Genomic DNA, 14,324 nt, shown 5'->3' on the forward strand with positions numbered 1-14,324 from the left:
ATAGCCATTAAAATAGGAATACATAACTTCTTGATGTTTAGTCAGTCACATTAAAATAAGAATACACAGCCACTCGACTTTCAGTCACCATGTAGCCATTAAAATAAGAATACACTGCTACTCGACGTTTAATCACATTCAAATAACAATACACAGCTACTCGACTTTTAATCACCATATAGCCATTCAAATAATAATACACAGCTACTCCACGTGTAGTCACATTAAAATAAGAATTCACAGTTACTCAACTTTTAGTAGCCATACAGTCATTAAAATAAGAATACACATCTACTCAACGTTTAAGCGCCATATAGTTATTCAAATAGGAACACACAGTTAAATGAATTTTAGTCACCATATAGCCATTAAAATAGGAATACACAGCTACTCCACGTTTAGTCACATCAAAATATGAATACAAAGCTACTCAACTTTTAGTCACCATATAGCCAATAAAATAAGAATACACAGCTACTCCACGTTTAGTCACATTAACATAAGAATACACAACTACTCGACTTTTAGTCACCATATAGCCACTAAAGTAAGAATACACAGCTACTCAACGTTTAAGCGCCAGATAGTTATTAAAATAGGAAAAAAACAGTTACTCAAATTTTAGTCACCGTATAGCCATTAAAATAAGAATACACAGCTACTCCACGTTTAGTGACATTAAAATAAGAATAACCAGGTACTCGACTTTTAGTCACCACATAGCCATTAAAATAAGAATACACAGCTACTCTACGTTTGGTCACATTAAAATAAGAAAACACAGTTACTCCAATTTTAGTAGCCATATAGCCATTAAAATAAGAATACACAGCTACTCCATGTTTAGTCACATTAAAATAAGAATACACAGCTACTTGACTTTTGGTCACCATATAGCCATTCAAATAGGAATACACAGGTACTCCATGTTTAGTCACATTAAAATAAGAATACACAGCTACTCGACTTTTAGTCACCATACAGCCATTAAAATAAGAATACTTTGCTACTCGATGTTTAGTCACATTAAAATAAGAATACACAGCTACTCTACTTTTAATCACCATATAGCCATTCAAATAATAATACACAGCTACTCCACGTGTAGTCACATCAAAATAAGAATATACAGCTACTGGACTTTTAGTCACCATATAGCCATTCAAATAATAATACACAGCTACTCCACGTGTAGTCACATCAAAATAAGAATACACAGCTACTTGACGTTTAGTCACATTAAAATAAGAATTCACAGTTACTCCACTTTTAGTAGCCATATATCCATTAAAATAGGAATACACAGCTACTCCACGTTTAGTCACATTAAAATAACAATACACAGCTACTCGACTTTTAGTCACCATATAGCCATTAAAATAGGAATACACAGCTACTCCACGTTTCGTCACATTACAATAAGAATACACAACTACTCCAAGTTTAGTCATATTAAAATAAGAATACACAGCTACTCCAAGTTTAGTCATATTAAAATAAGAATACACAGCTACTTGACGTTTAGTCACATTAAAATAAGAATTCACAGTTACTCCAAGTTTAGTCATATTAAAATAAGAATACACAGCTACTCGACTTTTAGTCACAATATAGCCATTAAAATAAGAATACACAGCTACTTGACGTTTAGTCACTTTAAAATAAGAATTCACAGTTACTCCAAGTTTAGTCACATTAAAATAACAATACACAGCTACTCGACTTTTAGTCACCATATAGCCATTAAAATAGGAATACACAGCTACTTGACGTTTAGTCACATTAAAATAAGAATTCACAGTTACTCCAAGTTTAGTCACATTAAAATAACAATACACAGCTACTCGACTTTTAGTCACCATATAGCCATTAAAATAGGAATACACAGCTACTCCACGTTTCGTCACATTACAATAAGAATACACAACTACTCCAAGTTTAGTCATATTAAAATAAGAATACACAGCTACTCCAAGTTTAGCCATATTAAAATAAGAATACACAGCTACTTGACGTTTAGTCACATTAAAATAAGAATTCACAGTTACTCCAAGTTTAGTCATATTAAAATAAGAATACACAGCTACTCGACTTTTAGTCACAATATAGCCATTAAAATAAGAATACACAGCTACTTGACGTTTAGTCACATTAAAATAAGAATTCACAGTTACTCCAAGTTTAGTCACATTAAAATAAAAATACACAGCTACTCGACTTTTAGTCACAATATAGCCATTAAAATAAGAATACACAGCTACTTGACGTTTAGTCACATTAAAATAAGAATTCACAGTTACTCCAAGTGTAGTCATATTAAAATAAGAATACACAGCTACTCGACTTTTAGTCACCATATAGCCATTAAAATAGGAATACACAGCTACTCCATGTTTCGTCACATTACAATAAGAATACACAACTACTCCAAGTTTAGTCATATTAAAATAAGAATACACAGCTACTCCAAGTTTAGTCATATTAAAATAAGAATACACAGCTACTTGACGTTTAGTCACATTAAAATAAGAATTCACAGTTACTCCAAGTTTAGTCATATTAAAATAAGAATACACAGCTACTCGACTTTTAGTCACCATATAGCCATTAAAATAGGAATACACAGCTACTTGACGTTTAGTCACATTAAAATAAGAATTCACAGTTACTCCAAGTTTAGTCATATTAAAATAAGAATACACAGCTACTCGACTTTTAGTCACAATATAGCCATTAAAATAAGAATACACAGCTACTTGACGTTTAGTCACATTAAAATAAGAATTCACAGTTACTCCAAGTGTAGTCATATTAAAATAAGAATACACAGCTACTCGACTTTTAGTCACAATATAGCCATTAAAATAAGAATACGCAGCTAATCCACGTTTAGTCACATCAAAATAAGAATACACATGTACTCCATGTTTAGTCGCCATATAGTTATTAAAATAAGAATACACATGTACTCCATGTTTAGTCGCCATATAGTTATTAAAATAGGAATACACATCTACTCCACGTTTAGTCTTTGGGGGATTAATAACTTTCACGCCTGGTGGGGGTAAGAGGGACAGACATGGCCCGAGCAAAAGTGCTGGCTGGCGTGTCCTTAATAGACATGTCTGCGCCTGCCACTGGGGCGTGAGCGCTACGTTATTCTATCCTTGATTTGGAAGTTCCTCTCTAGATATAGGATGAAACACAAATACATGTATACTGTGTACTTTTCTCCCTCCTGGAGATACAGTTGTCCTTATTTTGCAGTGGCCTAAGAATTTTGAATTGCATCATATTTTGGTATGAAAAGGCATTTTCCAGTCAATTTACATCGATGAAGATATTATAATGAATGGATCCATGGATTTCTGGATTTGAACGACGGCATGATAGATAAAATTAATAAATTGGGATTAACGGGGGAAGTTCTTCACTTCTGTGTCACCGAAGTTTCAAGTCTTTTGGGCGCCATTTTTAGTTAAGACTTGATAAAGAAGATATTTTCAATGTATCGCTTTTTGTAGTGAATTGTTTATTAAGTGGTCAATCCAAGAGAATAAATATTGGAATGGAAATAGTTTTCATGAAGTACATCGAGTAAAGCACAGTGCGGCAGATTCCCAGGAACATGCGCATCTCAATGAGATGTGCAACGGCATAAAGATGCATGCACATCTCATAGATGTGCAACGGCATAAAGATGCATGCGCATCTCAATGAGATGTGCAACGGCATAAAGATGCATGCACATCTCATAGATGTGCAACGGCATAAAGATGCATGCGCATCTCATAGATGTGCAACGACATAAAGATGCATGCGCATCTCAATGAGATGTGCAACGGCATAAAGATGCATGCGCATCTCATAGATGTGCAACGGCATAAAGATGCATGCGCATCTCAATGAGATGTGCAACGGCATAAAGATGCATGCACATCTCATAGATGTGCAACGGCGTAAAGATGCATGCGCATCTCAATGAGATGTGCAACGGCATAAAGATGCATGCACATCTCATAGTTGTGCAACGGCATAAAGATGCACACGTGCTATTCTGCATCTCATTGGAGGTGGCAAATTCACAAAGAAAATACACAAAAATGCCCAGTGCGCAAGAGTGCACAAAATATTGCGCTAAAAAGTGCAAATTACAGCAATTAATGGCACATCTGATAAGATGCGTTTTTTCTGGTGCATCCTTCGGATGAACACTTTTTACGTGCAATGGTGCAGAATTTGTTTTGGAGCAAATCCAGTTGTTAGGTTTTGTGAATCAGGGTTTCATTGCATCTTTTCTCATGTTCTGTTAGTCACCCCCCTCCCCACCTTTGAATGCTTAATTTGCGGTCAATTTTGCACATATGTTGCACTCCTTTTCTAAAGTGGCGCGTCTCTGAGATGCACATGTCTGAGAATGAGGTGCATCTATTTCTGGCACATTTTTGCCGCTTTTCAGATTTGCCCACTTTTTCTTTTTGAACATCTGGCCCAGTACAGGCATGTATTTGTGTTTCAATCTTTTTTGAAACAGTGCAGTGCAGTGTTGATTTTAAACACAGGCAGTCACTCTGGGCACTGTTACTTTCGTTTTGTGGGTGACATCTGTGCAGGCATATTGAATTCGCGTTTTAGAGGATACTCACTGGTCTCGGCTGTCTCATATTCACTGTCCCTCAGAAGTTCGAAGATGTCCACTTCCAGCTTGGCTTTGCCTTGGCGCTCCGGCGTCCGGTTGATGCGATCCTTGGCCAGCGTTATGGACAGTCTCTCGCCTCTGCTGCACTCCATTGGGTCGTCCAAAATGGAAGCTACAAAAAAGGGAAGCAGAACACTTAGGACAGATGTGCCGCAGACTGGCATTCAGTAGTGGGCAGCAAGACAGAGTCAAAAAAGGACAAACAGCTTACCAGAAGTCGCATTCAAACACACTGACAAGTTCACAAATATATATCGACTCATAACCGAGGGGCTCCACAGGACTGTCCAAAATATTAGAGAATGTTACAATTTAAATTCTAATAAAAATTATTCTTCAAGAGTTTGGCCTTTACACACTTTCTGAAATGCATTGAAGTGATGTGAGCATGGAGTGGGGAATCTTGCAAACTCCCATTATCTGAAACGCTGAACACTTAGAAATGGGCCTTTTAACCCCTTGACTGCTCGGCTATTCTGCATACTCGTCCTCGGCACTTCAGTCCTGGGCCCATGAGGTCCTTGCCCCTAGCACACACGCCACCCCAGTCACCGCTAGAAGAGCAAGGAGTGCATGAACCTACAGAGCTGTGTGTCAATGCACATTCCAATTTCCGGACAGTCCCCGGGATGCATCAAGGACATGTGTGTGCCATACCACAACCATTTACGAAGCTGAAGAGGTGCGAGATCTGACCCCGATATCAACAGGACATGGGGTGCTGCAGATTTCTAAGGGGAACCCCTGGGGGGTGAGGGTGAGAGCTATCTGCTCATTACTCATTTGGGGATGGCAGGTAGACTGATGCAGAGGAAGACAGCTGGAAAGAGAGAGAAAGAGACAGAGACAGTGAAAGACAAACAGAAAGGAAGAGAAGAGAGACACAGAGAGGGGGAGACGGGGAGAGAGAGACAAACAGATGGGCAGAGAGAGACGGACAGAGACAGAAGGGGAGAGAGGGAGAGAAAGAAAGAGAGGGAGGGGCAAGGGAGGGAGAGATGTGCGTGTGAGAGGGAGTGGTTAAATGGGGAGAGAGAAAGAGACAGAGACATTGAAAGACAAACAGAAAGCAAGAGAAGAGAGACACAGAAAGGGGGAGACGCAGAGAGACACAGAGAGAGAGAGAGAGAGAGAGAGACGGATAGAGACAGAAGGGGAGAGAGGGAGAGAAAGAGAGAGAGGGGGCAAGGGAGGGAGAGATGTGCGTATGAGAGGGAGTGGTTAAATGGGGAGAGAGAAGGAGACGGAGGTAGGGAAAGACAAACAGAAAGGAAGAGAAGAGAGACACAGAGAGGGGGAGACGGAGAGAGAGAGAGAGAGAGAGAGAGAGAAAGAGAGAGAGAGAGAGAGAGAGAGAGAGAGAGAGAGAGAGAGAGAGACGGATAGAGACAGAAGGGGAGAGAGGGAGAGAAAGAAAGAGAGAGAGGGGGCATGGGAGGGAGAGATGTGCGTGTGAGAGGGAGTGGTTAAATGGGGAGAGAGAAGGAGACAGAGGTAGGGAAAGACAAACAGAAAGGAAGAGAAGAGAGACGTGAGAGACTGAAGGTGAGAGAGGGAGAGAAAGAAAGAGAGAGGGGGTTAAAGGGAGGGGAGCGAGAACGAGAGGAGAGAGCGAGTGTGTGAGAGAGATTGGTTAAATAGGGGCGAGAGAAAGAGACGGAGAGAGATAGAGAAGAGAGAAGGGGTGAGAGAAAGAACGAAAGGGAGAAATTGACAGAGACAGAAAGACAAACAGAAAGGAAGAGAAGAGAGACACATAGAGGGGGAGACGCAGAGAGACAGAGACAGAGAGAGAGAGAGAGAGAGAAACAGATGGGCAGAGAGAGACGGATAGAGACAGAAGGGGCGAGAGGGAGAGAAAGAAAGAGAGAGAGGGGCAAGGGAGGGAGAGATGTGCGTGTGAGAGGGAGTGGTTAAATGGGGAGAGAGAAAGAGACAGAGACAGTGAAAGACAAACAGAAAGCAAGAGAAGAGAGACACAGAAAGGGGGAGACGCAGAGAGACACAGAGAGAGAGAGAGAGACGGATAGAGACAGAAGGGGAGAGAGGGAGAGAAAGAAAGAGAGAGAGGGGGCAAGGGAGGGAGAGATGTGCGTATGAGAGGGAGTGGTTAAATGGGGAGAGAGAAGGAGACGGAGGTAGGGAAAGACAAACAGAAAGGAAGAGAAGAGAGACACAGAGAGGGGGAGACGGAGAGAGAGAGAGAGAGAGAGAAAGAGAGAGAGAGAGAGAGAGAGAGAGAGAGAGAGACGGATAGAGACAGAAGGGGAGAGAGGGAGAGAAAGAAAGAGAGAGAGGGGGCAAGGGAGGGAGAGATGTGCGTGTGAGAGGGAGTGGTTAAATGGGGAGAGAGAAGGAGACAGAGGTAGGGAAAGACAAACAGAAAGGAAGAGAAGAGAGACGTGAGAGACTGAAGGTGAGAGAGGGAGAGAAAGAAAGAGAGAGGGGGTTAAAGGGGTTAAAGGGAGGGGAGCGAGAACGAGAGGAGAGAGCGAGTGTGTGAGAGAGATTGGTTAAATAGGGGCGAGAGAAAGAGACGGAGAGAGATAGAGAAGAGAGAAGGGGTGAGAGAAAGAACGAAAGGGAGAAATTGACAGAGACAGAAAGAGAGGCAGAAAGGAAGAGGAGATACAGAGACAGAGAACAGAGAGGGAAAGAGACGGAGAGAGTTAAACATAGGTGAGAGAGAAAAAGAGGGAGATAGGTTCAGACATGCAGAGAGATGGAGAGAGGGAGAGAAGGGAGGAGAGGGTGAGAAGGAAAGAGAGGCAGACAGAGAGCATAATAGGGATAAATGGAGAGAGAGAGAGAGAGAGAAGGGGACAGGGAGGGAGAGAAAGAGAGAGGGTGGGTAAGATAGGGGGATAAAGAGAGAGATAGAGATGAGAGAGGTGGAAAGAGGGAGAAGAGAGACGGTAGAGAGAGACAGAGAGAGGCAAGAGAGAACGAGACAGAGAAATTGACGGAAACAGAAAGACAGTGAGAAAAAAGGAATAGAAGGAGAGAGAGACAGAAAACAGAGAGAGAAAGAAGGGTAGTTAGCGAGAGAAAGAAGGATAGAGACAAATAGACGAGCAGAGAGAGACGGAGAGAGAGAGAAGGGGAGCGAGGGAGAGAAAGAAAGAGACAGCGAGAAAGACAGAGATAGAAAAAGCGAGAGAAAGTAAGTAGACAGAGAGTGAGAGAGATAGGTATATGGGGAATTTAAAAAAAGCGAGAGAGAAGGAGAGAAACGGGAGAGATAAACAGAGTGAGATAGAAAGACAGGGAAAGAGAAAGACAGAGGGAGAGACAGAAGAGAAGGAGAGAGAAAGACAGCGAGAGAGAGAAAGAGAGAGGAGACAGGAGGGAGTGAGAGAGAGAGGGGGGAGACAGAGGAGGTGTGTGTATACATATGAACGTGCAGCGACAGATGCTCTTGATTAATTAGTGCCGAGGTTAGTCTCTTTTTTCTGTCTGCGGGGTGACAGATGTGCTTGGTTCCTCCATGGAAATGTGTGACAGAAATGTAATGGATTTCGCCCTGTTTGAGGGGTGGGAGGTATGTCCCCCATTTCGCTTAGAGGGGGACAGATGTGGCTGATGTGTGTATGTATGGGTGTGTGAGGGGGGGCAGAGAGAGGGGGGGGGAGATGGGTGTCTGTGATTTCATTGGAGTTTAGAGCCTTATCCAAAGTTGCCTGTAGGGGGCGAGAAGTTTGGGGCACATTTTGCTGTGGAAGGCGAGGGTTCCTTCCTCCTTTGATTTCTTTTTATTTTTTGGGGGTTGTGAGGGTGAACGCTTTGTGCTTTGCGGAGGTACTATCCCTCACCAGGTATAAACAAAAAAACACATTGTTGAACATCATTGCCCTAGAGAGAGAAATCCATTTTTATTAGGCTTTCACCATTAACATGTCAAACAATACAATGATTAAAACATTACACAATACATAACATATTGTGAAACAAAATCTTAAAATGTCTAAATCCAGAGAAAATCACATTGAAATAACCTAACTAGTTTCCAAACACAGCTTAACGTGTCCTTTTCAATTTCCCAAATGCTCGTAAATCCATTAAAAGATCAGCGTCATACAGGGGCGTTACTAGGGGAGGGCTAAGGGGGCTATAGCCCCTGATCTTTTGGTTGTAGCCCCGGATAGAATCTCAGGAGCTACAGCCAAAAGACTAGCTAGCCCCCAGTCCCAACAGTTCCAACATCAGCATAGCCCCGGGTCTTTTCCAGACCTAGCAACTCCCCTAGCGTCATAAATACCCAAGAGAAACTCCATTGCCTCTGGTGTGGCTCTAATATTATCCGTAATAAAATGGCGGCTAAGCCTCTAGCCTCAGCCTTCTACTGTCAATCAGACGGCTGCGAATCCGGATACAATGCAGCGGATGTGCAGTGGCCCGGATCCACAGGGGCAAAGCCTGCTATTGGCTAGCCACCCCATGCGCTCACTCGGAGCTAGAACATTCTGGGCCTGGTTTACAAAGCCTTTTTCAAAAATCAGGCCCTCAGTCTCACCATTAAGATAATTCTTCAGTTCATTGTGCTAGCTAGAGCAAAGCACACCTCTGCTTGACCAGTAAGTTAAGTAGTTGGAAAAGCGGGCGAAGGTGACGAGATGTTCAAAATAAAAGACGACAGGACACAAAAATAGAAGTAGGACTAGCCCTCTCACCACATGACCCCCAACCCCTCCCATATCACAGACTGCCCCCTCCTTGCTCACCCCCGGCCCCACCTTGCCTGGGGGAGCCCCCAGTAAATAATTGCCATTTACACCTGGTTAAAGCATTTTTCTTACACTATTTGTGGGTTTAAAGCTCCAGTTAAGTCATTATCTCTTTGAACACTACTTTGAAAAAACACCTGTAGGCACATTGCGTGCGAAGTTTGATTGTAAGGCTTGAGTACAGCGAGCTCATTGAGTTCCCATGAGGAGGTGTTTTGGGTGGGGAGGGGCAGGAACTGGGTGGGAATGTTCATAGTGGTTAGCATGGCCATGGGCAGTAAACAGGTTTGCAAATAACCAAACAACAGCTACAGGCTGTGTGTCCCTCCTCATATGCCTTTTCTCTCTATCTGTACTCTAATGCAATAGTTTCGGCTTATGGGTGGCGGTTGCGCCACCTGAAAGCCCAAACTAAGACAGAAGCATTTCCTCTGACTGCTATTACAGGCCCTGCTATGTATCGCTTTCCCAGCCAATCCCCGTGGCGTAATCAGTAAACGCAAATGTCTTTTACCATTAAATTGTTGCTGATTGTGAAGATTTTGTGCCCCATTCATGGAAGATTTACCCGGTCCAAAGTGAATTTGCACTGCCGACATTAACGGTGATTCATAGAACCATGCAAAGTGTATTTTTGCTGTGCATTTTGAACTGCAAAAAATGCAAACTTTGCACGGACTTTGCGCTGCAAAAATACACTTTGCACGGTTCCAGGAATCAGTTCCAGGAATCAGGGTTGTGTCGGCAGTGCAAAGTGTGCAAATTCACTTTGAAACAGGCAAATATTCCATGAATCGGGCCCTTAATCTGTCTCTGCAGTCGAGCTGGCATCACTCTCCCTATCTTCAAATCCAGGGCCAGAATAGCTATGGGGCAACGTGTTTAGCTTGAATGCAAGACAACGCAGCGCAACACAGGTTCGAATCCCGATGGCGCGCTTAGAAACCACTCGTTGCTATAAGCATGTTATAAGTGAGCACTTATGAATTTTTAAAAAATCTCTCAGGATGGTGACAAAGGGCCCAGTTACGTTACCGTCAGGGCAAAACTGGAACATCAAACTACCGTGATGTCATAAAAGAAATTGGTCACCTGTTAAGAGTGTCCCGCTGTAACCCCCACAGTAGGATTCATAATTGCTTATGTGCACCATTTGAATTATCTCTTATCCCCCTGGTTGTATGTGAACCCACTACCAGGGACAAAAATAGTCCCTTCACATCAGTGGTTCACATTTGGTAGCAAGACCGAGCTCAAACCAAAGGCTCAATGAAAGTGGTTTCACTGGTGTGAGAGTTACAGGGTAACAGGATGTAGCACAAAGCCAAACCAATGATCAGAATCAGCTCAGAGTCTTTTGTAAAAAATAAAGAGTACATTGAATGTCTGTGATCGTAGAGGTGCACCAAGAATCTTAAATAGGGCCGGTTCTCACAAGTATGCAGTGCATTTCAGTAGGCCGATTCACTTTTGGGAATCATGCCATCCACGGAATGTAGCGAGAGGTAGGTTCTGCCATAGAAAGCACACCCTGAATCACAAGGCTGCGCGTTGATCTGTGGAAGATCTTCTGCTTGTACTCCACTGTGGCAGGTGCAGAGGAAAGCACAAGGCTGCCCAGGTCCAATGAACTGCCTAAAATAGAAACGCTCCTGCTATTCATGAGGGCTTCAATTTTTGTTCATGACGCCCCCCCCCTACCCACGCACTCCCAAATGGAGGTGGAAATGAAAACCATGCATATTCCTGGCTTTGAATGTTATTTAGATAGAATATGGACTAAACTCATGAGAATACTCTATACAAAGCTACTCATTGGTATTTTGCCCCTAGCCAGTCTGAAGCACCGATGGTGCTCGAGTAACTCAGCAGCTTGCTCTTTTTGTTTTGATATTGTTGAAAACACAGTGCACTTTATCTTCTTTCGTTCAGAATATTTTTATATCAGAAAGAAATACTTGTTTGCTTTATTCAAGCAAATCTCTGTAAAAAGATTAAGTGAGGCCCTTCATCTGTGCTTGCAAAGGGGAACGAATTAGCGACCCATTGTATGGGGAATTCTGTTTTCCAGGCATGGAAATATATAATTTAAACATTTGTGTCCATTTATCTTGTATTTTTAACATTGTATTGTTACTGCCTGTCTATCTTGAAATCTTGGCATTGTAGTGTTCACTTAACATTGTTGGGGAAAAAAAAACCCTGCTAGATTTGAAATTTGTGGTGCAGTGCAAATTTATTGTTAAACGCGAGTAAAAACAGAGTTTCTTCTCTGCACGCGTTGTCTTAGGAAAGAACTACAATCCCCAGAAGTATTGCAGTTCCAGGCATCTACTTCCCCTCAAACCCGGCGCGAAGGCGCTGGCGCGCACGGGCAGGCACCGTCTGCTACAGTCTGTGGAAGGAGGCGGAGGGGCAGATAAACGCGCATAGAAATATATGCTAGATAAGCCTTTCAAACACATAAAGAAATGCAGATCCCAGATAGCAAATCAAACGGTGAGTTGCCAAAAGGGTGTAGGGGTTAGAATCAAATTAAAAGTGACTGTGATTTGGGAGATGCCTCACTCAGCCCTCCCATGTGCTTAATGTAGGACTGTAAGTTAAACATGCAATTAGCATCCACGAGTTGATCACTGAGAAACAATTTGATGTGCTGTGTATCACGGAAGCATGGCTAAAAGACCCAATAGGACCCGCCTGTGACATAGCAGTACCAGAAGGCTACACAGTGCACAACACAAATAGAGATAGTGGGCAGGGTGGGGGAGTGGCTATAATAGCAAGAGAAATAATTAAATTATTCAAAGCAAACTTTATTTGCAGTGGATGTGAAACCTTACAGTTGAAATTAACTTACACACCCAATGACTGCCTTAATATTGTAGTTATTTATAGACCTCAATCCTTAATTTCAGATTTTGCTAATGAGCTCAGCTCCCAGCTAATAAATCTGAAATCATTAAATACATCTACGCTGCTAGCTGGTGATTTTAATTACGGGAGAGGGAATGCGGCTGATCAAGAAGCCATTTCACTTGAGAATACTTTAAAAAACCTTGGTTACTTAGGGATCAATAAAGAACCTACAACCCCACAAGGAAACCGATTAGTCTGGGCACTAACTCAAAACCTGCAGACCCAGAAAGTCATTACTGAACCATGTATATGGATTGACCATTTGCTGGTTTCTGTCGAGGTAACACTGGAAAACACCAAACAGCAACACAACCCCCATATTAAAGTACAGAGCAGAACTTTTAAAAATATAGGGACAAAACCACTAAAACTCTGCATATCCAGAATCTTGAAATCTTTTCAAGATCAAGATAGCTGTGAAGTGATGCTTAAGAAATATCTTTCACAGATACAAAATCTGGTGGAACAAGAAGCTCCAATGAAAACAAAAATGGCTAGAAAAGATAGCAAGCACCAGAAGTGGTTCAGTGAAGAGTTAAACAAACAGAAAATAGAAAAAAGAGCTCTGGAAAGAAATTGGCACAAAAATCGCTCTAAGGAAAATAAGGACAATTGGAAGCAAGCTAACACAAACTACAGGGAAAGCATAAGAGAAGCAAAGGCTAATCATTATAACAAGGAAATAGCAGCAGCATCAAACACCACAAGTCAAATATTTGAGATAATTAAAAGTATTGAAAAACCAACGGCCCTTACACCGCCTTTCTCCCCATCAAAGGGTGACTGTGACATAGTCAAAAATGTCTTTGCAGCAAAAACGCTAAAGGCAAGAAATAATATTATTTAGGCCGGAGAAATCTCAGGAAAATCCACGCCAGGGAAAGACTGTCCTAATCCTAATCTGGGAGTTATAGATACATTTAACTTCACACCAGTTTCTGAAAAAGAATTGCTGGGGGTACTGAATCAAATGAAACCAACATCATGTGCTGAAAACATACTGCCTTCTAAAATCATACTAGAAAAATAAATATTTGCTCCAGTTTTTGTCAAAATAATTAATGCATCTTTCAAAGAAGGATGAGTGCCTAAGGAAATTAAGAAAGTAACAATCACACCTTTGGTCAAAAAGGCAGGTCTTGAGCCCAAGGACCCAGGCAATCTTCATCCTATTACTAACTCTAACTTCATCCTCAAGATACTAGATAAAATAGTGACTAACCAACTACAGAAGACCAGGAATCACTTCATCAACAACAATCAGGCCTTAGGGCCGTCCATAGTACGGAAACGGCCATGTTGGACCTGCAAAGCCATATACTAGGGCTAGTTGACAGAGGCAAAACAGGGATGCTGATGTTGCTTGATCTTAGGGCTGCCTTTGATCTGGTAGATCACCGGCTCCTAGTAAAAGCGTTAAAGAGAATAGTTGGGTGCTCCCCGGCTGCCTTGGACTGGCTCACATCTTTTCTTATGGAACGCCAAGCGAGAGTGCACTGGGGGGAAACCTTTTTTGAGGCTATATCAATTATCTTTGGAGTACCTCAGGGAGCAAGTCTATCTCTGTTGCTTTTTAATATATGCATGAGAAGCCTCTGTGACTTGTTGGATGACATCGGCGTGTTCTTCACAAATTACGCCGATGATACACAACTTGTTATTGAATTGGAGGGAGAATATACCAGGGATAGTGCTAAAATAGCTGAAGTGTATTGCATAATAGACATATGGATGCAGCAAAACTGGAAATGTCTGAACAACACGAAAACAGAGCTTATAATCTTCGGAACCAGCACAGCTAGAGCTAAATTAGGAGAGGAGTACAAAACATTTTCAATTAAAGAGGGCAAAATACAGGTAATTAGCCAAGACACTGGGGATGATGGTGGATGCCTCAGTGAGCTCAGAGGCTCAGGTTAATTTCTTGCATAAAAACAATGCATACTACCTATGCCTCATGAGAGCAATTAGACCGTATGTGA

At 42.0% G+C, this 14,324-nt stretch overlaps 1 protein-coding gene across 2 annotated transcripts in view; it reads right to left on the reverse strand.

Moving 5' to 3' along the window:
* Window positions 1-14,324, reverse strand: part of GRIK4 (glutamate ionotropic receptor kainate type subunit 4) — a 2,031,531-nt gene that overhangs the window by 805,174 nt on the left and 1,212,033 nt on the right. For both annotated transcript variants that reach the window (XM_069614332.1, XM_069614333.1), the window contains exon 3: window positions 4,647-4,811. In XM_069614332.1, the coding sequence (XP_069470433.1) occupies window positions 4,647-4,811 (165 nt within the window). The remainder of the gene's footprint in view (window positions 1-4,646; window positions 4,812-14,324) is intronic.

This window comes from Ambystoma mexicanum, chromosome 9 (genome assembly GCF_040938575.1).
Source record: "Ambystoma mexicanum isolate Mex_15411 chromosome 9, UKY_AmexF1_1, whole genome shotgun sequence".
Classification (NCBI taxonomy): domain Eukaryota; kingdom Metazoa; phylum Chordata; class Amphibia; order Caudata; family Ambystomatidae; genus Ambystoma; species Ambystoma mexicanum.